We start from the raw sequence: 27,260 nt of genomic DNA, 5'->3' as shown, positions 1-27,260 counted from the left end.
GATCAAATCTTATATAATATCATTTTTTTTCTAATTTATTTTATTGTACGTGGTTTACCTGAAGTAAACACACCAAGTGATAGCGCCACGTGGTACGATTTATAGTTTAGGAACACCTATTAATATATGGTAATTAACAGGATCGCATTAGGATCGCTAGGATCGTTGGGATCGCGATCCTGATACGACTTTACCGATCCTAGGTTTTAGTGGCCAAATGGACTTTTTTTAGTTTTAGAAGTTGAGCACGGCAGCCCAAATGCGAAATCCCTAAGTCATTCTGCCCAAACATTCATTTAACAGCCCAAAACATGCGAAATCCCTAAATTCTCTTCCTCTTCCTCCCATTTTCTCTTTCTACTCTGCAAATTCAGCTAAATCTCTAATTTGTGGTAAGCTTATTTCTCTTTCTAATTTGTTTTCTAATTTCATGGTGTTAATTTGTTTTAAGCTGATTTAATTCGAAGTTATTTTTGCTCTGTGCTTGACTGCTTGTTGTATATAGTAATTCGACTATTCGAAGCTAATTTTCGCTCTGTGCTTGATTTAATTCGATTATTGTTTGCCATTTTTGTTTTTGCCATTGAAATTATATGCTATGAATTGCCATGCTTCTGGCGATTTTGCCACTGAAATTATATGCTATGAATTTTGCAAAATTATGAAATTAAAGCCATGTGATGTGTGCTACTGACTGTATTACAGTAGTATTGTACATTATTAGTTTCAATGTTTCATTGCTATAATTCATTTTCGTTTTTGTTTTCCTTCTACTCTGTTTTTCATTTTGTTTTTTCTTCGTTTCTCTATTTCAATTAGTGTTATTCTTCATTGTTCTAATTAGTTTTCATTTTTTTAATTTCCTGTGCGGTTAGAACTTAGAAGATAGATCATGTCAACTTCATCTGGAAAAAAAAGAGAAAAAATGCATTTGGAAGTAGGACTGATTTTTATCAACATATTTGTATTCTAATTTGTATCAACTTTTATTAAGAAAGTCTTTATATTGTTGGTTTGTATTATTAACATTTTCAATACTTCCTCCGTTTCAAAATAGATGGGACATTGTGATTAAAACGGACTCCTAGGCAAAATTTCATAAGTATGTTTAGGTAGTATAATTAATTCTAGTGGTCCCATGTGAAAAGGAGGGAGAAAGAAAAAATTGGGGACCACTTGAATTGCTGCCGAAAAAATTGGGGACCACCACCGCCACCACTGGAAAACCTCTCCCCAAACCTGCCCACCGGAAACCACCCTCCCTACCTGCCCACCGGAAAACCACCCTTCCCCAAACTCGCCCACCGGCCATCCACACAACACCTCCACCACCGTCACCACCACCACTACCGAAAAACTCAAAAACAACCACCACCACCCGAAATACCGCCCTAGGTGGGGTTCTTTGCTAAAGAGAGATTGTACGTGTGGCGGGTTCTTTGCTCTCCACTCCAGTCTCCACTTTACAATTACAATTACTTCCAAGTTCCAACACAAAACTCCCAAATCAAAATCCACAAAAAACCCTAAAAATTCCATCAAAATTTCTGATCAAAACCCAGAAAAAATACATCATCTTTCTGAAATTCCACTCAATTTTCTCTCTCATCCTAATAAATCTAAATGGTGAGTGAGCAGAGAGCAGTGTGCGAAGAAAACAATGCTCTGGTTGAATACATGCGAAAATGGTGGACATAAATGGCGGAAAATACATGCTCTGGTTGAATACAATCACTCTTCAGGTGAGAGAAGGGCCTAGTTGTGTTCGGTTGCATCTGGTGGCGTGGTGGTATCGAGGTGGTAGTGGTGGCGTTGGGTCGCATCTGGTGTCGAGTTGGTGGTAGTGTCGGGTTAGTAGTGACGGTGGTGGTCTCAGAGAGGAGAGAGAAGGGTGGTGGCTAAGAGAGAGGGGTGGGTTGAGTTGAGGAGAGAGAGAGAGATGGGTGGTGGCTATGAGAAAGGGGTGGGTGGGTCATAAAAAATGGTGGGAATCGTTAGTTTTAGGTTAGGATTAATCAGATTATTAGAAGTAGATTAATGTACATAACACAAGTTAGTAAGGGTAAAATGGTAAAATTGTAAGGCAAAAGTTACTAAATAAGGAAAAAAAAAACAATGTATCATCTATTTTGAAACACCCATAAATAGACAATGTCCCATCTATTTTGAAACGGAGGAAGTATTTGTTTTTTTACTATCAATTGTTGTTGTATGTTTGGATCTTTTTATTATGCAATATCAACTATTATCGATAAATGATAAGTTTTTAGCATCATTTTACTCCATGTATGAGGAATGTATAAGTAGATTAGCTAAAATTGACTTAATTTTTCAAATTTCATAGGATATTACGATCCTACGATTCGATCCTGCTAGCTCATCACGATCCAAAGTGGGATCGCGATCCTGACAACATTGGTGCCACCAACTAGAAGCCTAAACCCTGAAAGCCAAGGTAGAGAGTAAGACGGAAAAAAGACTGAACAAAAGAAGCCATGAGAAGAGCACTTCTGAGAAATGTTCCACTCTTCTCTCGCAATTTCTTACCATCTCCTTCAATTTCTTCCATACGAAATCCATCACCACACAATGTATTATCCCAGATTTCAAATTCCTATTCATTCAGGTTTTTCTCCTCTGAAAATGATTCTCCTGACCAAAACCCTAAACCTCCTCCATCTGAAGCCACTTTAGCGCAGCCTGAAATCAAAGATCCACAAATGATGTTGAAGATGTCAGCAATAAAGGTAATCAAAAATCATTTCTTTTGGCTTTAATTTTATTGGGTTCTTTTGATGAATGGGTATTGTGATATATCATTGTTTATCCTAATCTTATTTTCCTAAGAAGTTTATTATGTGTGAATAATTTATGGGTTTGTAATGATATGAATCAATGCTACATTTGCTGCGAAATTTTTGTGGGGGTTGAGGTATTAGAAGTTACATTACATTTGTGGTTTGTATTGTGATGAAAATTGGATCGAAATAGATGGTAGAGAATCATGTTTGGATGTTTGCCTTGATTTTTTATTTGTAATATAAATGTAGCTGATTGTGTAGTGTTGTTTGAATCTAGAGCTGAAAATGAGGATAGAGAAGTACTTTGAGGGTGATGAGGAGGTACTTCCTTCAGTTCTTGAGGCGATACTGTCGAGGAGGTTAGTGGGGAAGCATGAAGAAACCGATGATGAGTTGACGGAAGAACTCCGTTTCGCCCCATTGGATGATGTTGGTGGTGAAGAATTCGAGTCAGATTTTGAGGAAGGTCATAAAACGGATGATGATATTACTGACTTGTACAGTGCCAAGGATATAGTTGTCAAGAGGATGATGGAGGATGAATACTTTAACATGGATGACAAAGTGGGTGAAATTGTTCAGGAAGCAACGGAGAAAGGATATGCAAGGGATATGAGGGAGTGTGAGGAGATTTTGGAGGATATGCGCGACTGGGATAAGCTCCTGCCAGGTACATTCATTAATTTTTCATGTTTTACAAGTTTCACTATCTGCCTTTGATCTAGTTCACTTTTCACTGATTAGCTGATTCTCTTGTATTGCAATGTTTAATGGTCTGAGTATTGTAAAAGAGAGAATGATTATAATGTGTTTTCAATGCTTGAAAAGTTGAAAGTGTGGAGCTTCTTGCTAAGTGTTAAGTAACGGACTGTTTCAGATGACATGAAGAAGAAGGTCAAAGCAAAGTTTGATGAATTAGGAGATAAATGTGAGAGAGAGGAACTTGAGCCAGAAGAAGCATATCAGCATTTCAAGGAGTTTGAGGATCAGATTGTGGCTGAGTATGTGAAGAAGGTGGAAAAAGAAGAGGTATCTCCAAAGTCGGATGAGGTGACCGATCTTGTGAAGAAAAACAAGTCTGATGATCCACCTGGTGTGGGTCCAGTTCTCAGATGGCAATCGCGGGTGGTATTTGCACCAGGAGGTGATGCGTGGCATCCTAAAAACAGGAAGGTGAAATTATCTGTGACAGTCAAGGATCTTGGACTCTCGAAATATCAGTTCCGCCGATTAAGAGAAATAGTGGGGAAACGGTATCATCCTGGAAAAGATGAGCTAACAATTATAAGTGAGAGGTAAGCTTGAGATATCTTTGCAGTTTATGGATTTTTTTGCTTGCAATTATCACAGAAAATGTGGTCATACAACAGCTACAGCTTGCTTATTTTACATTTTGTGCTTTTTCCAAAATTAAATGAATTTCTTTTTTGTTCTGGAAATCATTGGCTGCATATGATGAACTCATTTTAGGCAAATGAAGTGAAATCAAGCACGGAGGACAATATTGAATATAGTATGTACTCCTTGATTCTATGGAAATGCACGTTAAGGGAGTATTTGATGTATATTTTAAGTATAATGGTATTGGTTTAGTTCTTCAAACACTATAAGAGGGTTTTGTTATTTGTCACTACGACTTTTCTTGGATGGACAACTAATTTTGTTGCAAATCTTTTAACACTATAGGTTTTGTGGAGAAGTATGGATACCTGACTTAGATACTAGCATCGGAAATTTGATTGATTTTTTTTGAAATGTCATTGCTTGTAGAAGTTACATTTTCTATGAGTTATGTGGTAAATTAAATTTTGGATGACTGTTCATTTAGATTCGCTGCTTAATGCTTATGCGTCTTTTATTGCCTGTGGTTAAAGGCTCCTTTTTTGGCTACTGCTTAGTGCTTTATACCTGCTGCACTTTCCTTTTGAGAAGGAAATCTGATACTTGTTTTTGAATCAGATGATATCCAATCTTTTATACGGCTTCTTGACCCGCTGGGAAAATGTTTCATAAGACGTTTTGCTTTCAGGTTTGAAGATCGTGAAGAGAATAGAAAGGATTGTCTGAGAACCCTGCTTAATATCATTGAGGATGCTGGTAAAGCTAATAAATTGGTAGATGAGGCTCGAACATCATATGTCAAACAAAGGCTTAAAGCAAATCCAGAATTCATGGCAAGATTGCTTGCTAAGACGAACCAAGCCCCAGCTGCTGTTCCTGCATAAGTAGTCTTTACCGGTTTTCTTTCTTTATATAATACAGTTGTATCGAAATGCTTTTCATAGTCTTTTTGGTCGAGGCATCGATGCATCAAATTCTTTTGGTTTCCTCAGGTATCAGCTACTCATAGGAGAGGGTGGGTGGGTGGGAAATGTATTAGTGTAGATTGCTTCAATGGACGCAATTTCCAATCCAATGTTGTGCAGACAAAGTTATAAGGAAACCGTGCTATGGGATCCTTTTAATGCTTGTATCATCGATCCATTGTGCTTAAAACAACTCAACTAAATAGATTTTGGGCTTGTATTATTCGTTTGATGAGATTGAGGTTTTGTTCTCCTCGTCTTATTTTCAAATAAGCTAATATAAGTTCAATGGATGACTGCTCAAAGTCAAGAAGTCATATAAGGGTTGATTATGACAAATGATTGTTGATAAGCTCAAAGCCTCCTATTATGGTTTAAACAAGTTTCAGTTAGTTTAGATTAGTAGTTTAGTGTTCAGCTTATAAGCTTGTACTAGGTCTACAAAAGTGAAATTTAGATGAACAATAGCATATTTAGGGTTCGTTCGGTATTAATGTGGTTTTCTGTTTTTTGATTTTTTGATTTTTTGATTTTCAAAGTCATATGATACGTCCTATAATGAACAATTAGTCAAATTTATTGGGAACATGATGATTTTGAAAACTGACAATTAAAAAGTGAAAATCAATTTTTCTTGGTTTTTCTGTTTTTGATTTTTATTCAAAAAAAAACTACAAACTGAAAACAAAAAATGATAACGAACGGACCCTTAAAAATGTGTTGTCTACCAACTCAAATTTGTTTGTAGGATGTGATGTTTAATTGGGATGTACTTCCATGTTATTTGCTAACAGTTTTCATTCCAAATTCCTGTTTCTGCAACGACAAAACAGTATAAATCCAATTTATTTCCAAATTTTTCATTGGCTTTTCAATTGCTGTTTGCATATGGTAACTCAAATTCAAATTATTTTTTGTGAAATAGGAATTATGATAATTTCACTGCTTAAAATGTCAAGTCTGATAACATTAATTTGTTGCATTTGACCAAAGTATGAATCTTCTTCCCTACTGAACTTGGAGCAACATAATATAACACCCCCATTGATGTTTCGATGTTCTTATAATCTCATGCTTCATTCACTCTTCTGTTATGGATCAAAAAACATGTTCAAATTGTCAAAAAAAAGTGGAACATGATGAAAGGCTATCCTATATATTTTTTTTAACAAACGAAAGATCTTACACAAACTTCTAAATTTGAGATCTCTGACATTAACAAACATCCATAAGATCTTAAATGATAGCATTACATCTTGAATGGCAGACAGTCTATATATATTCATCGAAACATAACTAATAGCTTGCAAAAAGACATTGCATTTTTCTTTTCAAACTTTCTGATGAACAAAATAGTCAAGGCCCTCTTTTGGCACATGATGACAAAACCATTTTTCTCCATTCCAATAGCTTCTAGGGCCTAGAATGGAGTGAAAAATTCCAGTCCAATAGCTTCGGTAGCCTAAATCGGAGTTTTTAGAAAATAACAAGTTCTTGTAATGCAGACATAATGAATTTCTGCATATTTTTCCTAACAATTGACAAGTCTTGAACAAGCTTCTAATGTTATTGAATAACATAATTATAGCATAAAACAAATAATTACTTGTACTAGAGAGCAATAGGACTATATAATGCCATACCATAGCAGCTAATTCAAGCTTCCATTGTAAGATAACAATGAAGACAAGTAACTGCAACTTCCCACTCACTTTGACCCCAAAAAAGGGAAGTTTGGGTTCTGAAAGAACACTCACCAAAACCCCGAAATCTTTTGAGAGAAAAACACCAGCACCCACTCGAGCACCATTGATGAGCAGCAGCGAGCTGCGAAAAGCATAGAAGAACCCAATCCAAGCATCCACCGCAGAAAAACCCGAAACCCTTAAAACCCTAGCTAAGAAACCCACTTTAAACTTGAAGGGAAGAAAAAAGAATTCTTTAATACCATCAACAATAACATGGAGCGAAATCTGAACTGAAGAAGAATTTAGATGGGGAAAATCAGATAGAGAACAATTCTTTCTCTTAGAACTCAAAATTTTCTTTTGAGAATTTATAACCCCAAATTGAGGAAATCTTCTGGTATGAATTATGAAAATCTTGGTTAAATAGATTCCATTGCATCCTACAAACACTGGTATAATGGAGATGATGATGGTTAATCTTAGCAAAGATTTCGCAAATTGGGTGACTAGGAATTTCTGGAAATCGATTTGGGGAAAATGCAAGGGGCTAGGTTTTCTATTTTTTTTTATTTTCAAAGACTTTAGTCTAGAGCCTCTCTCTCTAACTTTCTCTCTCATCTTTACCTCACCTATACATAGTCAACAATAATAACTATGCAAGTGATGTTTTAATATTAGCGTAAATATAACATTAGATTAATTTTCTTTGACTTTTAAGGATACATTAGGTTAAATCATATGCATAAAATCATTCATCATTGCTTTTAATTTTTGGCAACAAAGTGCAGGAGAGGGCCAACAAATCATGAGAAGTGCAACTGTAATTGGAATTCCAACAGCGTTTTATACATATTTATTGAGCAAGTAATAGGATTATAAGAATATGCACAAGCTTCTCCGTTCTCAGGGTTTAATGTAGGAACCATTAGATAATGTGTAGATGAAAGAGGACATAAACAACATAGATCAATCAGTTACATTGATTGTGCTTAATTAATCAATGTACCAGCTACACCATAACCCTCACTCCTCCATCAAAGACAATGGAAGAACACAAACCCTATTGTATAATCTGCAAAAAGAAAAACTCAAATATAGCTATCACATCTACAACATATCATTATATCGAGCACGACTTGGTTAACAATATCATTATCGAGATATATCAACAGGCGGTAGCTCATGGTCGAGTTTATGGGTTAAACTTTTCTTAGATGTTTGCCTCCATTCTCAGGTGCAAGGTTATTCTCAGCATGATATTTTTGGTCTCGGGCTCTCAGCTGTAAGAAAAAAAAAAAAGCGAAGCCAAATAAGTAAACTATACATGGACGCAAAACCAGCCAAATAACACTAGCTGAACAGGTCACTGACAAAGTTTTAAAGGAATCAATGTTCTCCCAAGATCAAAAGGCTAGCAAGAATTTTTTACATATGTTTTAAAGTTTTACACTAGCTGAACAGGTCACTGACAAAGTTTTAAAGGAATCATGACATATTTCACATCAAAAGGCTAGCAAGAATTTTTTTCCCAAGTTAGACTATCCAATGCTCAGAATAGTTTATCTTCAACTTCCCAGAACTGATCCTTTTTTACATATGTTAGACAATGTTAGACAAGAAAGCTCTTTAAGTTGATACCAGATATCTGTATATATATATAGTAAAGTTCACATGAGAAAACTTCTCATCTTCTTATATGAGAACGTGAAATCACCGTAATAGTAATCCATTTCAATATAAATGTAATCATTATTTATTTAAAGATAAAACACGATGATCCTGATTCCCTCAAAGTGTAATCCTTTTGGAAAATTGGCCCAACTAGGACAAAAGTTATTACAATTTAGACAAAATGATATATTGGTTCAAAAGGAGTACTACAAAGTGTTCACGTTTTCATGAGAACCCAACGCCAATATAGGTCTTAAAAAGTCAAGATATGCAAAGAGCATTTCTTCCAAGTTTGTTACAAGTTTCTTCAAGCAGTTGGTAACCAAATTTGGAGACCCTTCCTTCGCCTAATGGTAAGAACTAAGAACCTCGATACCGAACATATGCATTCATGTTGACTCATGCTTATCTAGTAATCTTGGCTAGGATCTTTATGCGGTCAATTTTGTAATTGAGATTATTGAACTTGAAAATGAGAGTAGATGAAAAAAAGACGACGACCAAATAACTCAAAAGCCGACAAAGATGTAACCATTACCCTAATTCAACAAAATATAGCATAGTGCCTATAATGATCTGAAGCACTCGTCGTTAATGTCATTGCCACATGCAGATCCTTCTCAAAATCTGTATACTCTATTACCGCATCCCAAGCTATGTTCAATTTTGCTCATTTTTACTCCATGAAGTAACAAAATCCAACATTGTTGATCTACATAGCCCCTAGACTAGGAAATTTCATAGTAGAAGCTACTCGCATATCCCAAGTTCTATTTACTTCTCTTTGTCTGAGGGAGAAGTTATATTTTTACAATTTCACACTGAACACAAATAAATTCCAAGGCTAAACTAAAGGTTTTCACTGTTAGGGAACCTTAGATGTAGGGATGGAGTGATGGACACTGATAAATTGGCCAACAATTTTGTATCAAAGCTGCTTAATTAGCTAGATGGTAAAGAACAGTATTAATTTACTCCCTTTCGGAGGGCGAGAAAAGGTTGTACAAGTATACTTATAGTAATTTTAGGAAAGAAAAAATGCAGACTGATAAGATCTTGAACAGGAGAAGTCCTAACCAATATGTCAAGTTGGAGGGCATATAATACCATTAACGAGGCACCAATACAAAGACAGCTTTTGATTTGCACGGCTTCATAACTTCTAGTGCAAATCCCGGTGTTTATCCATTATACTACTAGACTTGGTAAAAGTTAAGTGCAGAAAACACATGAAGCAATGAGAAAAGGGAAATAATAACAAGTCACAGGTGTAGCACAGAAAAAGGGTATGAAGGAGAAGGGATACAGTAACCCTAAACGACAGAGGATTGCTTAAGGTAATGTCATGGGATAAATGACAATGCAAAGTGAAGAATCAATCTGAGGGACAATGCACCTAATCATTCACAACTGTCTTATTTCTTTTCCTCGTTTTGGAAAATTTAACTAGCACACCTTGGTCGCATACCTCCTAAACTTCCTTTCATCAAAAATCAAGTCAAAAATTGAATAATTCTAGTAGCTCCATAGCCTCCATGTGTGCTAAAACTTCCATATTGTAAGACCATACATTCTAACGAAAAGTAGGGTCAAGGTGTTAGTCATTGGTCAAAAAGTATACCACCACACTAGAACGATTGTCTTGATAAGCATGGTACACTATACGTCACAAACTATGAAGATTGTGTTTCCATCAGTCACAGCCTCACAGGGCAGTCAGATACTCAGATATCAGAAAAGCCATACATGATATAAACAATGCAATCAAATTCCTAGCTCCTTGCGATTAAATTGTTCTTAAATTGTACTACAAGAAGACTGAAACTGGTGTGTGCTTAAAGTGGATTAAATTAATCCCGACCAAAACTCCAACCCAGCGGAAATAAGGGCTCATGCAACATGAAAACATAGAGCTAACAGCCCCAAAGATTTCTTTGCGCGTTTTGCAAGGAGAAGGTTCAGTCACTCAGTCCTTTCATGAAGATAATTCCATATTGGTCTGATTGTGTATGGTTACAAAGATCAAACTCTGTACACTGTATGTTGTTTAAAACATAAAGGTTGTGAAGAGTCAGTTCACTTGAGTGCCTTCCTTAACTCAGCATCCCCCTTGCTTACCAGGAATGTTGCTTACACCATCAAACTTAGTAAACAACAAAAGAAGGAAAATCCTTAAAGTAATTGAGAGACCTAGACAAGAAAATTCTCCCGTGTGAAAGTTTGAAAAGATGCCACTGCTATAATATTCACATTGAGACATATGCCTTCTTTTACGATAGGAAAAGATAGACAACCAATTAGATAATTTAATCCATAGGAAAGATATCAAAGCATAGAGACATGCAAAGGCAAAGCAAATGGATTGCCTAACCTGCTTAATGAATTCCACCTTGACAGCGCCGTAGGATTTTGCTATTGCTTCTATCATCACACGCATGTCCAACAAATACAAAGCTCAAAGGCTGTATCACCTTTTCACATGCTTCCAAACTGCTATCCCAAGGTTCAGAGAGAAAACAATCAAGCCAGTCCAAAGCCTTTCTCTTACTTTTATAGGATCAAACATATTCCCTCAGGAGTTCACTGCATTTCTTCCTTTATCTTAACAATGGAAAGACATAAATGAATCAGATACATAATTAAGTCAGTAGTAATTGTTGACTTGCAAGTTGAATTTGAATATGCCACACCAGATATAAATATGTAGAAAACAAGTTGACAAATTGATAACCAAAAAAATGAACAGTGTGATTTCTGAAGCTGGAAATGTCCGACATGTCAATGTATTAACAGTCAACAGACCCTTACACCACCGGTCAGGACTAGCAGAGCGCTGTTTCCATAAAGAAAATGAATCTGACACAACTGATAGCCTGAAACACTGTTGAAAACTAAGTTAAGGCCGGTAATTGCATAAACATGCAACAAGCATTTAAATGGCAGGCATAAAAAGGCACAAAATATGAATGCTAGTGAATGTAGAAGAAGCAACAAGGTTCAGAATGTTTTCAGTAGTTGAATCATCAAAATCCTATATATATCAATATAAAGTGAACTACCCATAAACAGCTAATGCATAACCGACACAAACAGTTTGAAAAACAGAAAACAAAGCGATTTTTCTGATATTGGATCTTTTCCAACATAAAACCTATGACAGCTGAAAAACCAGATAATTAGTATCAAATAGATGGATCTCATTCGTCCCCTTATCAATGGCTAACCCAAGCTTAAGCAAGCAAATGGATACCCTCAGTCAACTGTATACAAACAGATGAAATACCAAAATAGATAATACACCAATATACCAAACCATAGATGAAAATGTTGGCTCCCTTTAGGGATTAAAAAAAATGGTTCTTTAAGAAGCAAGTGAGTACTTTCAGAACATAATGTCAAGCTAAAGCCTCGACACAGATACATAGAAAACAATGCAACTTGAGATACATTAAGGTACAAAGCGCAAAATCAATGGCAAAAGATGATTTCGAAAAATACATACCAAAGTTAATTAGGGCATTTGACCAGCAACAAAAATCTGCAATTTCTAAAACGGATGTATGCTTTCTTGCTAGTAGACTTTGGCACTGCACCAGCTCTCTCATCAAGCATGAACAATCAAGATAATATAGTATAATACAGAAGAATGTGGTAGAAGAGAGAACCAGTTGCCACATGCTTGGCATGGCCACAGCTACAGAGCTTAAAAAAAATTCGCAGATTTAAAGTTAAAGTAACAGCGTCCAGATTGGAGATATGACATGTTAAAATAACCATCGTAGCAAAACACAAAGTATTAATCATACTATTCCATTCACATTGTAAGAATCAACTAAGTATTAATCATTTGATTCTGTAAAAACTATCCTACCTCTAAAGTAAATTGTATCTGGTCATATGAATCAGAAATGAGGTAGCAAAATCATGAAGGTAACAGCCCTCACTGCTACAATTAGTGTTGACAAGAAACTACAGCCTCTTTTTTCACGTGATTAAAGGCTGTAGACAAATACCATGGTACAATAATAAATTACCACAAGAATCATCTACCCTTCAGCTATTTGAGGATTTTGTGTCCATCCTATCCAAAACTGATGTGCATAACCACCGTCCTGTTAGTGATATTAAGTGTGATCATTTAGCTTATCTGGTTTCCTTCCAATATGGAATTCTCATCAGACTCTTTCAGCAATTTGGTATCCAAGTCCAAATCTTCACTTTCATTTGAACTGAACCCAACCTCCTTGCTGGTAGATGTCCAGTTTTTTACTCTCAACTCAGGATCTAACATCAGAGTAGCATCCTGGTCAAGATTCCCCTCACAATTCTGTGCTGAGAAACCAGAAGAACCTTCATTGCGTTGAAGCTCTATCACACCATCTGTTTCCTTCCCAACTGCAATAATTTCAGGTAATCCTTGATCATTCCGAACCTCACATGAAGCTTCAGTAAACAGTGTACTATTGTCTCTTGAACAGGATACAACCTCCTTGCTGGTAGGTGATCCTCTTTCTACTCTCACCTTAGAATCTAGCATTGGAGTTTCATCCTGGTCAAGATTTCCATTGCAATTCTGTTCTGTAGGAACCTCTAAGAGACCACTAAGACCTTCATTGCACTGAACCTCTAGCATACAATTTGTTTCCTTTTGAACTTCAACGTCAGGTAATCCCTGAGCATCACAAGCATCAAGAGCATCACTTGAAGCTTCAATATGAAGGGTACCATTCCTTGAACAAGATACAACCTCCACACTGGAACTTGACCCATTTTCAACTCTCAACTCAGAATCTGGCATCAGAGTCTCATACAGATCAAGATTTTTATCACAATTCTGATCTGTATGGACCTCAAAGAGACCAGAAGAACTTTCATTGCAATGAAGCTCTAGGACACGATCTGTTTCCTTTTGAACCGCAATAACTTCAGGTAGTCCCTGAGCATCCTGGGCGTCACTTGAACCTCCAACAAACAGTGTACTATTGTCTCTTGAACAGGATACAACCTCCTTGTTGGTAGGTGACCCGCTTTCTACTCTCACCTCATAAATTAGCATCGGAGTCTCATCGTGGTCAAGATTTCCATCACAATTCTGTTTTGTCTGAACCTCCAAGACACCAGAGAAACCTTCACTGCACTGAAGCTCTTGCACAGTATCTGCATCCTTTTGAACTGCAACAACTTTAGGTAATCTCTGAGCATCCTGAGCCTCACTTGAAGCTTCAATAAGAAGTGTATCATCGTCCCTTGAAATATCAGCTAAAGGACAAACAGGAGGGCTCCTCCCACGGCATACATGGCATTTAAACCCTATAAGACTCTTAATATTTCCTTTGTCAAGTCCAAATGCGTCACCATGGAACCAATCTGCAAAAGGGATAAATCTCTTTCAAAAACCACATATAAATCATAAAAGACCGACACTGAAGTAGTTCACATTTAAAACTTAGTCAAGGTTCAGCAAAGTCTAAGCTTTTCACCTCCACATATTTCACATGCTATATACATCAAAGCTGACATAGATCCTTGCTGAGAACAGAGGGAGCATTTTGGTTGATCATCAATCTCAGCTGGAAATCCAGATGGGACAAAAACATTTCTTTTTTTAAACTGCAGAACCCGCTCGTCATTTGGCTTTCTGGACAACAAAAGACCGTTTATCCAGAATGAATGAAGGATCTGAGTTCTTTTGTTCTGCCATGAGACGCCCTTTGGTGTTACTTTTGATGCCACATTCCTTAGCTTATTCCTTTTCCCCTTTTTTCCTTCCACAAATCTATTAGATTGCACAGGTGTACACATTGATTTCCTAGCAGACCGACGCAGAGTAATACCAGTAGAGACATTGGTATTTTTCTGTGCTAGAGTCTCATCATTGTATTGCATCTTTTTAGCATTACGCAAAAGCACTTGTCTACGAACGGCTAATTTTTTCCCCTTTTTCCTTGGCTTAACCTTCAACATTGCTGAAGGCCTTTTGCTGTCAGCCTTATAATCTTTTGCTTCCTGAAGTTTACTAAACTTCCGCTTCCGCAGATTGCTTTCTTTCTTTGCATTCTTCCCTGCACGGCATCTATGGCATGTATATGTGCATACAGCAGTAATTCCCTCTGAAGACTTCATGACGTGTCTTTTATGAAAATAGCCTAATATAATGTACACATAGGGTCAGATCATCCAGATAAATGAAGCACAATTCATATTATTATTTCAATGAAACCAGTGAAGATATGCATGCAATACTGGGAAGGAAGGCTCCAACATCATCCATCACAACTTAGTACAGATATAAGAGGAACTAAAGTGATCATACTTCACAGAAAAGGATTGAGCTTTGTTGACGAGATGAATGCTATAACTTCACAAAGAATATTTCACATATAGAAACCACTATTGTTCATAAGTAAAGAAAAGCACTTGAAAAAGAGGAGAGTAAAAAGAAGACTCCTAGAACCCATCTCCAGACTCCAATACAAACAAAAAAGTTAGATATCAATTCATGTCCAGATAAACATCAAAAGGACACTATTGTAAGCTTCATGGAAACAGTAAGCTTCAAAATCACCTCAAAAAGTTACAGTAGTCCATTTATTATACAGCTATGGTGCCAATTCAATCAGTAATATTAGCATATACCAAAAAAAAATTCAAACTTCCATGCAACAACGAAACAACACTAGATAACTGGACTTGAAATTGCCAAGCACCATCAAACATCCAAAACATAAAACATGGTATCAATCATGTATTGCTCTCAGATATAAAGAGCAGTAAGTGAAGACATCCCACCACACATCAACCATCATTCACATGGCATCAAGATAGTATTTACGTACCGTTGCAAAGCTGGCAGCTCACAGCTTCACTGGAAATAAAAAATGATTTGTGTTAGTTCTACAAAACAAAACATAAAGATAAGGGAAACAATGCACATAATGATGCTTCCACCAAATGAAAACTAAGGAAGTTTTCATTTTATACCAAATTCACATGACATCAGAGGTTCTTATGAAACAGATTTCAAAGAATAAAAAGAACACCAGGCAACACATGTCACAGTTCAGTAATACTCTACCAAACAAGAACGCTTCCAAATAACACAAATCATCTTTTAATATACTCACTGTCACACAACACAAAATATGTATGAGACTGACCCCCATGAACATTTTGCATTCGATCTTAAAAACTCTGAGATAACATGTGCACATTGGCATCTATGCGAGCTTTATGCTGAAAGGAACAATCACAATGTATTCATGTGAAACCCAATGGATCTAACAAAAGCAAGAGAAAATTCCAAGTAAACATAAATATACAGTATGCTAAACAAGAGCATGGAATCTTGCATTACCCCCTACAGTCCAGGAAAAAAAAAGCAGAATCATAAACTCAACGTCTACACAGAGCACATCCCATAGGTAGGAAATTATAGAAGACTTCAAACTCATCGACCTACTAGATTTGCAGGCCAAAATTAACAGTAGATGAGCAAGCTTAACTATGTTGCTTTAAACTAAAAAGGTAGAAAATAGTTCTCCCAAAGAAGTACCCACAAGTGGATTCTGTACCAAGCCAAAGACCTACAAAATTATTGTTCTTTTGTTCAACATAGAAACAGGCAATATCACCACATATTAATTCATAACTTTAACCGTATCATGTAGTCCTGTTTATAGCTAAGCATCACCTAATGTTAAACAAACTCTTATGTTATTGCCAATTGACAACAGACCAGAAAAGAGGCAAAGCAAAATACCACTAATTAAAAAATTATACCTGATCATCACATTCTTGTTACAGTGTCCACATTGATAACTGTCCGCCCTTTCTGCTCTTGAGAAAAGATAGTCAAAACCTTTTTCCCTTAATGACTTCTTCTTCAATTTAACACCCCTTTGGGATTTACTGGAATTTTTCTTACCAGCCTTACGGGCGATTCTTCTCTCCTCAAAACTCTTCAAGAGATATAGAGGAACATACACTTCATCCAACCAAAATTTTTTTCTCTCACAGTCCGATTCCTCAAATTTTTGCCCATGTTTAAGAACAACATCTGGAACACTTCTTCTCTTGCCAAAATCCAGAAGATATCTTGCTACAGTTCCTACTAAACTCTTCCTTCTGATTATGACTTTCTTAAACAGCCTGATTGACTTAATGGATTCCTTGTCCAATAGAGAATGAGGGTGAGTATTCTCAATGTCATCCCATCGAATGAACAGGTCAAACTCTCTCACCTGATCCAACAACATTTGAAGAGAACTTAAACTCCATCAGCCACAGGAATAATTATAGCTTAAACACAAAGTCATTTACTCTCAGTTCCTCTAATGCACTGGGACATACTTCATAAGATAAGTATTGTAGAAGCACAAAACATATATCACACATATCACTGCTTGGACTGATACTATAAAGACTGAACAGACACGAATTAGAATGATAAACTACAGTTAATCGGCAATATCACACTGCTTCAAGTAGAAAATCAGCAATTTGAACACGCAGAACACTCACTGCTAAACTATAGAAAAAGCGAGATTTGTAGCATCAGTAAACCTGCCACCACCAGGTAAGACTCTTGTTGCCCCATTACCAGCTACCAGAGTGGTCAAACCAGGACAGGCTAAAAGCTAAGATAAGAAAGGCAGATCTGGAGGTCACCCCTAAACTACAATAAATGAGCACCATTACCTGCAAAGCCAGCTGTTCAAGATTTGTGGATGATTCTACAGCAGCCCGCCATGCTACACATTTGGTACGCCTAGTACTTTCAGAAGCATCAGAATATTGTATATCTGGTATCTTCATGCGGCCACCTGCATAAATTCAGGCGTCAACTAACTTCAAACATCACTTGATTGTTAAAGAGTGTGTGTACAACATACGTCAATAAATTAAAATATATGCATACCCTTTCGCGCCACTTTCAAAGCCGAAGAGCGAGGTATGACTTTCCAATTGAAGAGACTACGAGAAGTCCTACCCCCTCTCCACCAAAATAAAACCAACCCACTGCCAGCAGTTGATGATTTAGTCTCAGAGTCTGCACATCTAACCTTCTTTCTGCTGATATTATTCTTTGAAGTAGGACGTGAAGAGGCCACAAAGTGAGAAGCCGAACCCATAGTAGTAACCAAATCAACATGTTTCCACCAATCTGCTGAAAGAGCCAAAGGACGTAAATTGGACTCTAGCTGCATGCACAGCAGCAAAAATAAATACCAGGAAATTGGAATAAGGAAACCCATTATTTGAAGCCAATTATAATGAAGAAGGGAGTTTTGAGACTATGAAATTAACATTTACTAAAACATAACTTAGCAAGAAAACAATTACAGGTTGAGCACCCACTGATTAACATGTTGCACACTACGAGACTGGCTATCAGATTCCCTGCATCAATATTTTTAAGGGACTGGAGACTAGCAATTTTCCCTGCAAGACCTCCAGGTCAATCCTTCTTCCACAGTTCCACTAACAATTCTCATTGATTACCTCTCCCTCAATGACATCAATAATTAACAACATACCACTTGATATGCGTTTAGTTAACTAACTCATCTTAAGGATACTACCAGAAGATCATAACAGAAAAGCTTCCAACAATAAACTAATAAGATTTTGATCTTAGCTGCACCTTTCTGTTTCAGTGTGATCAACAAGAAAGATATCAGTTTTGACAGCCATGCCAACATTAAACATGATCTTTCTTCTTTTTGGTCTTGGAATCCGCTAGATTTAGCACAGAAATGTTATGAGAAAGCCCTGAGGGCCCTTGTTAGACTAATAGGTTTAGAAGAGCAGTTAGCATTAAATATACAAATGATTGAAATGTGCATTCATCTAAAATATAGAATTTATGCAGAGATAATTGCACACTAGTAAAACTATAAAGTCTCGTCTCAACTACTGTAAATAGAACACTCATTCTTTAGAAATCAGCAAGTCGCTTTACATTTGCAATCTTGCAAAAGTTCCTATAAGTTCGTACAAGTACATAGATGTATGCAGTGCATGGGTTCATATCAGCCTACCTGCTATGAATATATGCATCACAGCTTTCTGTTGTTTCATATAGCAATCTTCGCGTCTATGGTCAATATATATTAGTTACATTAAGTCTTCTTCATCGTGTAGATATTTCAGTTTAACAGAGCTCATTATCTGAAAAAGTTGTGTTGTTATTCACAAATTCCCATCGTCCAAAGAAAATAACTAAAAGAAAGACTTCTGCACATGTACGACAATAATGGACTTAAAACACTAGTTTAAACATAGGTGTATGAAGAACATCAATTATTTAACAGGTACTACTTCCAACATTAAGTGACTATAATTCTCAGTCAGAATATAATACAAACCTTCACGCACTCTTTTCAAATGGGTTGTTGATTACCATATCACTAAACCACAAGACACAATCAATGAATATATAAAATTATCAACTAAAGATGATAAAAGAGCCTACCTGCATCAGTAGGTCAACCCTCATTCACAAGGAAAGAAAGAAATATGAGAGGGAACTTGCTTTTGGCAGTTGCCAGTTAAAAACATTTAGTACTTAAAGAGTTCATCATTTCCATATTAGTACAAGGATCACTAGCATTAAGTTCAATAAATTCAAGAAAGCAGTCGCATAATATGACCAGTGAGTCAGCTACAAAGCTTCCTCAACAACAGATATTTTGCACATAAGCAGGAAAAACTGCTGAGCTCCATAACGTAAAATTTATTGGTGCTCAATGTATGTGAGCTTGTCCTGGCATTGACAAGTAATAGGTTTGATATAGAAGTATCCACTTTCCAATTTCAAGATCTATTGTCAAAAATCAATGTGTAATCTGTCAGCTTCATAAGGCTGAAGACATTTTCTTAGTTATCAGAGCTCAATGTATGTGAGCACTGAGCAGTGAGCTAGATGCCCTAGCATCAGAATAGGTCGGAAATATCTACTTCTAATTTCAAATTTTAATGTCAAAAAATAAAGAGTGCAATCTGTCAGTTCCTTAAGCATGCAGCCAGAGCCGTTTCCTTATTTATAATTATAATCTATCCAACCCCCCCCCCCCCAAAAAAAAAAAAAAGGTATATTACCCCAAGGACCACTCACATTCATTCAAAACCACATCACTGTCTTAATTTACTTTTATGATGCAAAATTTACTGCCCAAAGCAAGCACGGCCCTTGTAAGATGAAAGAGGATAATTGGATCCCCCTCAGAAAGAAACTCTAGCCATTTAGACTACAAAGTGGGCATATTACCCAGAAGTGAAACCACACAACAACTCCCGATTAAAGTTCGGGGTGAGAAAGGATCGAACCCCCAAACCTCATGATTGGGAGTTGAGAGTTCTTACCACTCGAACTCAAAGTTGATCCTTAAAACCATATCACTGGTACTAGAAAAACTGACTTCATCATCTTCTTCAAAAAGAAACTTTTACAGGTTCTTGTATACAAAAGGTGTATTTTGCATACAACAAGCTTAGTCACCCCAAATCACATAGAAGTCATTAAATCACTCCTTAGCTAAGTTGATCTTTATAATAGTTGGGGTGACATACTGACATTTTATAACAAAATTGGGGTGACTAAGCCAGTTAGATACAAATTACACCCATTGCATAAAAGCTTTCATACTACAGTTCAATTCACTGACTAAGAGCGAACATTGAAAATTGAGATCCCAGGTTCTAAAATATTATATATACACATCTCAAGCCTCCATCTTCAAGAAGCTACTCCATTCTACACCGTAAAATAATAGACTCAAAGAACTTTTATATCAGGAAGTTAGAAGCAAACTTTACCGTAAGCAGAGGAAGTTTCAGTGACAAAAAATCAGATGATTTAAGAACACGTTGACGCCAAAGCTCACTATATTGAGGTCGTAGCCATGGACCAGATAGAAATCCCCGCAAGCGCTCTTCCATACAAAGAATATAGCAAATAACATCAACAATATGCCCTTTCTTATTCCTTTTTGAGAGGACGCCATCGATTTCTACTTTGAGAGCATCTGGAACAGAACTGCCATTCTTGACACTGAATAAACAGCCTCTTCCTTCAACAGGAAACCTGCAACAATAGCACCATCCACATTCTTCTCTCTGCCTCTCCCTATTTAGATCTTGAATAGTAGTCCAACAAGACTTTGCTGACTTCTTCAATATAAACTTCAATTGAATTGATATTATCTCCTCCTCGGTCTTTGGGACATCTATATTTACTTTACCAGAGGGTTTTCTCAATAACTCTTCAACAACTGTAGAAGCTATTCGAGCAAAGCTGTAGCTATTCATGTAGCCATCTCCAGCATGCCCTTGCAAAACACCATCTTCTTTAGCCTTCAAATCGGATTTTCCTTTCCTCACAAAAGAACCTTTTTTCTTCCTCTGCTTGAAAGCTGCACCGCTCCTCCCAGATGTCCTCTTGGCAGCTATATTGGACACAGGTCTATGAGATTTTTGAATCAACTGATTTTCCTGTAAGACTTCACCAGATCCTTCAGAACTTGTACGTAAATTCTCTGCCTCTAAGGGTTCAGCAGTATCTGAACCAAATAAGTCAGCAGATCCAGAAAATTCAGAGCTTAAATGACCAGAATATCGCGAAACAATACATCTTTTTGTTTTCTTTCCATCATTTGCTCCATCCTTCAACTTACGATTCTCAGACCCCGAATCACTTTTTGGTGGACACAAGTCGGACGGAAAGTCCCAATGTCGAAATAGTGTATTTATAATTGAGCCATACAGAAGACTGGATGATCGCAGTAGCTGAATAACTGCACCAAAGTCATCTTTGTGGTAATAACTACACGAAGCATCGGCATCAATGGAATCTGACCTGTGAATTCATTAACATATCAATACAAATCTATGTTCCAGGCAAAAACTTCTCTTCGCTCCTATCTCTCTCAGGTATAAATGGTAGGACAGCATCAAACAAAGACACACATATATACATTCATACTCACATTTACGGAACTTTATATATATATATATATATATATATATATGTATGTGTGGAATCTTTCTTTACGGTGAATCCGCTAATGAAGGTTACATATTTGGTCAAGAGGAAGAAACTTATAATTTCGTAGCCACTCATGGTTATTTTCGCCGATTGATCTTCCAATATGCTAGTTTCAACAATTCTCGTTCTTTACACTTCTTCTTAGCTGCTTCGCCTTTAGTAGGCATTTGGTTTTATTTAGGTATTAGTGTGTGTGTGTGTATATATTATATATACCTCCATCCAACAGTTGCAACATGGAAGAGACACAAGGCGTGCATGTGAAGAGCAGAGAGATAGAAAGAAATAAGAAGAGGAAATGAGATAGAAGGGAGATAGAGAAAACCAATAACCAAATGAAGTAATATTGCAACTTCTAAAAACTTCCATAAAAGGAAAGTGTTGCAGCTAATTCGGAAAGAAGTATATATAACTGACATAAAGAGGCAGATACGAGTATCGTTGCATATAGACAAAGACACAATGAATTTTAACATGAGACGATGAACAACTAGAATTTTTACCCATACAGATATTTATAACAGAGACAACTGAGATTTTTAATCAGTACACAATTCCCAGATAATCCTGTAGACTAAATCCTGCACATCTAAGCAAGTAAGGGGGTCCACTGTCCACCTGCTTCTATTTCAGACACATAGAACCCTTAGATCTTTCTGTTCAACAAATGAAATGTAATCTAAATAAATATAATTTCCCCTCTTCAAAAAAAAAAAGGCATACGCCTATAGCTACCAGTTCTCATGAGTCAGATAGACTTATAGGAAGACTTCTGCAGTGAAACACAGAAGGAAGATACAGATATCAATAACCACTCTATACACCATCCTGTTAACAATACTGCTTGAAGAAGAATGTGAGAAGAAACAAAAGGGAATTAGTGATATCATGAAGTATATTACTCCCTCCCAACTGAAACTGTCCAAATAAATTAAGTGGCTCCCAATATCGTCAGCTAAAAATCACAAGATTCGCATTTTTAGAGGGGTGGAAGGAGTAGAAATGTTGGTATTGGTTTCCTGAATCATCAGTGACATAAAACCAAAGAAGAAACATCTACTTCTGCAGAAGATAGAAACCCAACTTCCTTCCATCTCACAAATCCAAGACTTTCTCCAAGTATTAAAACCATAACCATGTAACATTTTTTTAGGGGTAAATAACCATGAACTAAAAAGGACTTAAGTCTCCAAATAAAAAAATTCAAGCATCAGGTTCACCCTCTTCCTCAAGAGAATTATTCCCAGCGATGGAGCAATAAAGTTACACCTTATTTCAAACAAGTAAAGCCAGCTAGCCTGTGTCTAAAAAAAAAAGGTAAAATCTGCTCTATGTTACAGGCAGCAATCAACACCCATTTTAGGTATATTTATCAACACAACTACACAAGGAATGTCTTCCATATTCTGTAAGCCTCCAAGGTATCCTTACCGTCCCTGCATGCTATGAAGCATTTATAGTATATTTATCTTCTAGAAAATGGAGCGTCAAACTAGACGTCTAGGCTAAAATTCCTAAAAAACTAGGGGAAAGAAAACTTCAGAAGAACAGAAACCAGAAAGGCACTAGTACTTTTCAGACTTTCGTCTTCTAATATAAAGTAATACATCAAGTTTGAATTTTACGCTGCCTATCCACCATTCCATTTTTCTTCTAGTGATGTTGACCACGAAAAAGGTACCTATTAAGTAAAACGTGAAAGAGCTTCTTAATTTTCCACCTGTTCTAAAAACTACAAGCTCAACCTGCCTAAGGGTTCTCTATTCCCTAACAGAGACATTCAACATGCATCTTTCTAGTTGACCAACAGAAAATAATAAACCTTCGTTCATGCGCTACATTGATTGAAAGTACTTGGAAAATATTCATTGAAAGGAGACCATTTCTTATGCAAGAAAGCTTATCTATTCATTCTGATGCACCCTAGTAATGGAATAGTAACAGAGACAGGTATTTGCTTGTCACGTTATAATCATACTGGCAAAAATGTAGCAGAGCAGTTACGTAGGCACAACAGGTACATAGTCAGACCAAATGAATCTAAAATTTCACATATTCCGGCTAAAGAAAAAGTGTAACAAATATGGAAATGTAATTAAACATAATTATAAGGAGCTTACACCAAAAGGTAGTCAAAGCAGCGGAAAAACAGTCGTCCATAAGGATCAGTTCCGAGTAGCTCTGCACCTCGTATGAATTTTTGAGGTTTATTGACAAAATTCAGTTTGCCAATCACACATTCTGGACAGTACCAGTCACCCTCTGGCAGAAGACTGCTGACAATTCCAACACATTTTGAATGATAAGCAGCAGGACAACTATCACAGCATATTAAGTTCCCATCCATCTTGCAAAGGCAGCACTCATCACTATTTCCATCAGCAATCTCCTCTTTCACGTCTTCACTCAAGCAGGGGGCTCCAGGACCTTCTAAGGAGGTCCTCCTTTTTCTTTCATTGCACATCATCCGACCAGCTTCCATATTAGCCTCGGCAATAATTGTCCTCTTACTAAGATCTGATCTAATGGCCTCAACTTCAACGACATCATCACAGAGACAACGAAGGAATTCTATCTTCACCTCTGCTGGTTGCTTGTAGTACTCGGCATCAAATAGCTTCAAATGATTGAGAGTAAAACCAGGCTTTAGCCCTGAACCGTGAATCAGTAGATATTCAACCATAAAAACAGGCCAGGTAATTACATCCAGCAAGTCCCAGTTCAAATTCCTATAATTTTAAAAACATTGAGTAACAGATTTTAATCACGAAATCAGCTTTTAAATTTGCCAACTATCTTTCATAATTCAAAGTCTAAATTTTACCTCAAACAAGACGATGCAGATTCACATCCCTCGCTTGCAAGCAATTCCAGGTGTATTCTCAATGTTTGCAAGATTGAGACATGGATACAATCAATTAATTGGTTAGACACCCTGCTCGTCAATGCGGCTACTAGATCATCCAATTTGAACGGACTCAAGTACAATACAGTACTAAACGACCTAAGACAAGCATATACAGAGAAGAGATCTATTACAGGAATCCCCTCTAAATTCAAATTAGCTGAAGAAGGCGGCAATTCAATCTTGGAAGGAGGAGCAGGAGGTTCTGCAGGTTTTTCCAACACCTGAGGAACAGGCTTCTCTTCTGATTCATCAATAATTCCCGACAATGACAAATCATTTCCTTCATCCTCTACCATTGCACTAGAAGCTAAATTTTCATCAGCAACAGTAACTTTTGCTCGACGTGCACTTCTTCTCAACACAGTTTCTGTTGGTGAATTCAAATTCCTCTCGACTTTTCTCTTCTTCTTCTTCCTACCAGAGTTTCCATCCTGGCATTGATTTGGCGTGACAGCCTCCAAACAACCCCCTTCTGATTGAGCATCACAAACCCTACTATTAACATTGTTAGCATCAACAACAGTTACAACACTGGTCTCCCCATTTTTCACTTCTTCACCTGAACCTATACATGCACCCGCATCCATTGTCCCATTCTCCCCATTCATGCTATCCTCATTGAGCCCTAAATTCAAATCGAACCCACGTTCTTTCTTCCCTAAATAATCAACCTTTTGAACCCTACTCTCATTCTCATCAACCCCATCATCATCATCATCATCTACCGTCAAATTCAAGTCAATACAGCCCCTAATTTCCACATTATCAACTCCATCATCAAAACTCAATCCGCGGTTCAAGTCCAATCCACCATTTCCAACAATACCATCTAACTTACCATTTACATTACCACAATCATTAAATTCATTCACTAAACTACAACCTAACACATTATCAATCACTAATTTACGTTGCGAATTATCAATTTCCAAAGAATCATAAGCTATACCTGGATCATTACGACGCCGTCTTTTAGGCTTTCTCCCAACTTTCTTCGTTGTCGCAACCTTCTGATTTTCTACAATTGAGTGAGCAACAGTATCAGTAGAAGAGAGTAAGCGAGAAACCTCGGAAAGATCGGCTTCCTCGGAATCGCCGTCTTCGTACACAATTCTGAAAAATCCAGTTGACGAATCGTATGATTCAACAACTCCTTTAAAAATCCCAAACCCTTTAAACTTCTTCGTCACGATTTTCCCCACTAATTCATCCATTTTCTGATTTTGGGGGAAAATCTTAGGGTTTTGGGAAATACAGAAATTGCGAGAAAAATGAAAAGAAGAGAGGGAAAAAATTAACGTTAGTGGACACAGAAGAGGGAGGTTCAAGGTTGAGTGTTGCGAGTTTTGCTACAATCTCTCGCATTCAACTAGTCAACTACTCACATGAATAGTCCAATACTATCAAGTATATGTGGAGTTTTTTCTTATTTTAATATTGTGTTGGGGTTTAGGTGTTCGTCTATTCATATACCCCTCCGTTTCTTTTTAATTTACTCACTTATCAAAATCAAAGAATCAACTGAACTTGGCGTGAGTGGTTAAGAGTCTCTCGCTCCTTAACCAAGGTCTCAAATTCGAGCCTTAGGTATGGAAAAAATACTAGCGGGGAGAGATGGTGCCTTTTGAGGTACCCATGCCAATTCCCGCGGGAGATTAGTCCACTCGACGAAGGCGGCGAGAAACTCCTCGTAGTAAGACCAAAAAAAACTTACAAGAATCAACGAGGAGGTACAAATGTATGAGAGATAAACTGAAGAATGTGTGAGAGAGAAAAACTGAAAAGTGGATTAAAATATTCAAATGTAAATGACATTGGTCGAAAAGGAGGATAAAGTAGATGTGGCATGTTACTACAAATAGAAAAAGCAACAACGTATAGATTAAAAAGAAACATACCAAAAAGGAAAGTGTAGATTAAAAAGAAACGAGGGAAGTATTGTACTACTATATTGATAAACTATTATATTTATGGACTTTTTCTTAATTCATTACTATGTTGGAGTTATGGTGTTCGTTTGTGTGTATATTGATCAATTTTAGTATTCACGAAAATTTTCTAATGTTTAATACTCCCTCTTTTTTTTTAAATCGTTTTCACTTAGAATCTTGACACTATTCATACTTAGAGAGAATCTTCTCAATAATTTTAAATTTCAACTTATAAGAAAAAAATTAAATAGTCATGTGGGGTTTTGTTTGATTCGTCTCGATTAGTACATTATTAATATTCAATCGTTATAATTTTTACTAATATATGATAAAATATATTTTAGTTTAAAGATGTGCATTGCGAGATGTGCACAAAAAAGTTAAAAAGCTAAAAAAAAAAGAGGGAGTATTGAGGTTGGGTTCTAGTGTTCGTCTGTATGTAAATTGATAAATTCTAATGAATGTTATATATAACCACAAACAATCAACATGTGATAGTCTAGTGGTGTTGGCATTACTTTCGATCCCATAAATCTTGAGACCGAGTCTTTCCCCATGCGAGGAAGGATCCTTATTCTTCCTTCCCTCCTTGCAATATATATGTGTGTGTGTGTGCGCGCGCGTGTGTGTGCGCGCGTGTGCGTGTGTGTGTGCGTGTGTGTGCGTGCGTGTGTGCGCGCGCGTGTGACCACAAACTACCTCAACTTTACGAGTTACGCTAGTTGGCATAACAAAAATGGAATTATTGAATAATTGGATTGCATTTAAAACGAAAATTATAGGAACTGATGATATTTATTTTGTTTTCAGTTATTTGGCCTTATTATTACGATAGTCAAAGGATGTGTAAGTATTTTCCGATTTGAAGATTTTCATTTTTAATTATGAATTTCTCGTACTTATACAAAAT

At 36.7% G+C, this 27,260-nt stretch overlaps 3 protein-coding genes across 4 annotated transcripts; 1 reads left to right on the top strand and 2 right to left on the bottom strand.

Annotated features, from left to right (window-relative positions):
- Window positions 1–235: 235 nt before the first annotated feature.
- On the top strand, window positions 236–5,412 carry LOC104898649 (hypothetical protein). Its single transcript, XM_048643744.2, has 5 exons — window positions 236–392; window positions 2,345–2,747; window positions 3,079–3,471; window positions 3,679–4,096; window positions 4,831–5,412. The coding sequence occupies exons 3-5, from the start codon at window positions 3,087–3,089 to the stop codon at window positions 5,024–5,026; spliced, it is 999 nt and encodes a 332-aa protein (XP_048499701.2). The 5' UTR covers window positions 236–392; window positions 2,345–2,747; window positions 3,079–3,086; the 3' UTR covers window positions 5,027–5,412.
- A 944-nt stretch (window positions 5,413–6,356) lies between these two features.
- Window positions 6,357–12,092, bottom strand: LOC125497096 (uncharacterized). Of its 2 annotated transcripts, none has more exons than XM_048643742.1 (2): window positions 10,838–12,092; window positions 6,357–8,075 (listed from the first exon to the last, which is right to left on the bottom strand). In XM_048643742.1, exon 2 carries the CDS (start codon window positions 7,411–7,413, stop codon window positions 6,439–6,441), a length of 975 nt encoding a protein of 324 aa, XP_048499699.1. In that variant the 5' UTR covers window positions 7,414–8,075; window positions 10,838–12,092; the 3' UTR covers window positions 6,357–6,438. The 2 variants fall into 2 exon arrangements, with proteins under 2 accessions (XP_048499699.1, XP_048499700.1); XM_048643743.1 differs by lacking the exon at window positions 10,838–12,092 and adding an exon at window positions 9,544–10,829.
- A 153-nt stretch (window positions 12,093–12,245) lies between these two features.
- Window positions 12,246–25,794, bottom strand: LOC104890055 (hypothetical protein). The gene is made up of 9 exons (XM_010675413.4): window positions 24,336–25,794; window positions 23,632–24,240; window positions 20,284–21,322; window positions 17,384–17,666; window positions 17,164–17,288; window positions 16,246–16,706; window positions 15,303–15,331; window positions 13,947–14,612; window positions 12,246–13,833 (listed from the first exon to the last, which is right to left on the bottom strand). The coding sequence occupies exons 1-9, from the start codon at window positions 25,631–25,633 to the stop codon at window positions 12,605–12,607; spliced, it is 5,739 nt and encodes a 1,912-aa protein (XP_010673715.1). The 5' UTR covers window positions 25,634–25,794; the 3' UTR covers window positions 12,246–12,604.
- Between the last annotated feature and the right edge of the window lie 1,466 nt (window positions 25,795–27,260).

Source organism: Beta vulgaris, chromosome 4, assembly GCF_026745355.1.
Source record: "Beta vulgaris subsp. vulgaris cultivar EL10 chromosome 4, EL10.2, whole genome shotgun sequence".
NCBI lineage: Eukaryota > Viridiplantae > Streptophyta > Magnoliopsida > Caryophyllales > Amaranthaceae > Beta > Beta vulgaris.
The sequence above is the reverse complement of the archived record's forward strand: the minus strand, read 5'-3'. Positions and strand labels throughout refer to the sequence as shown.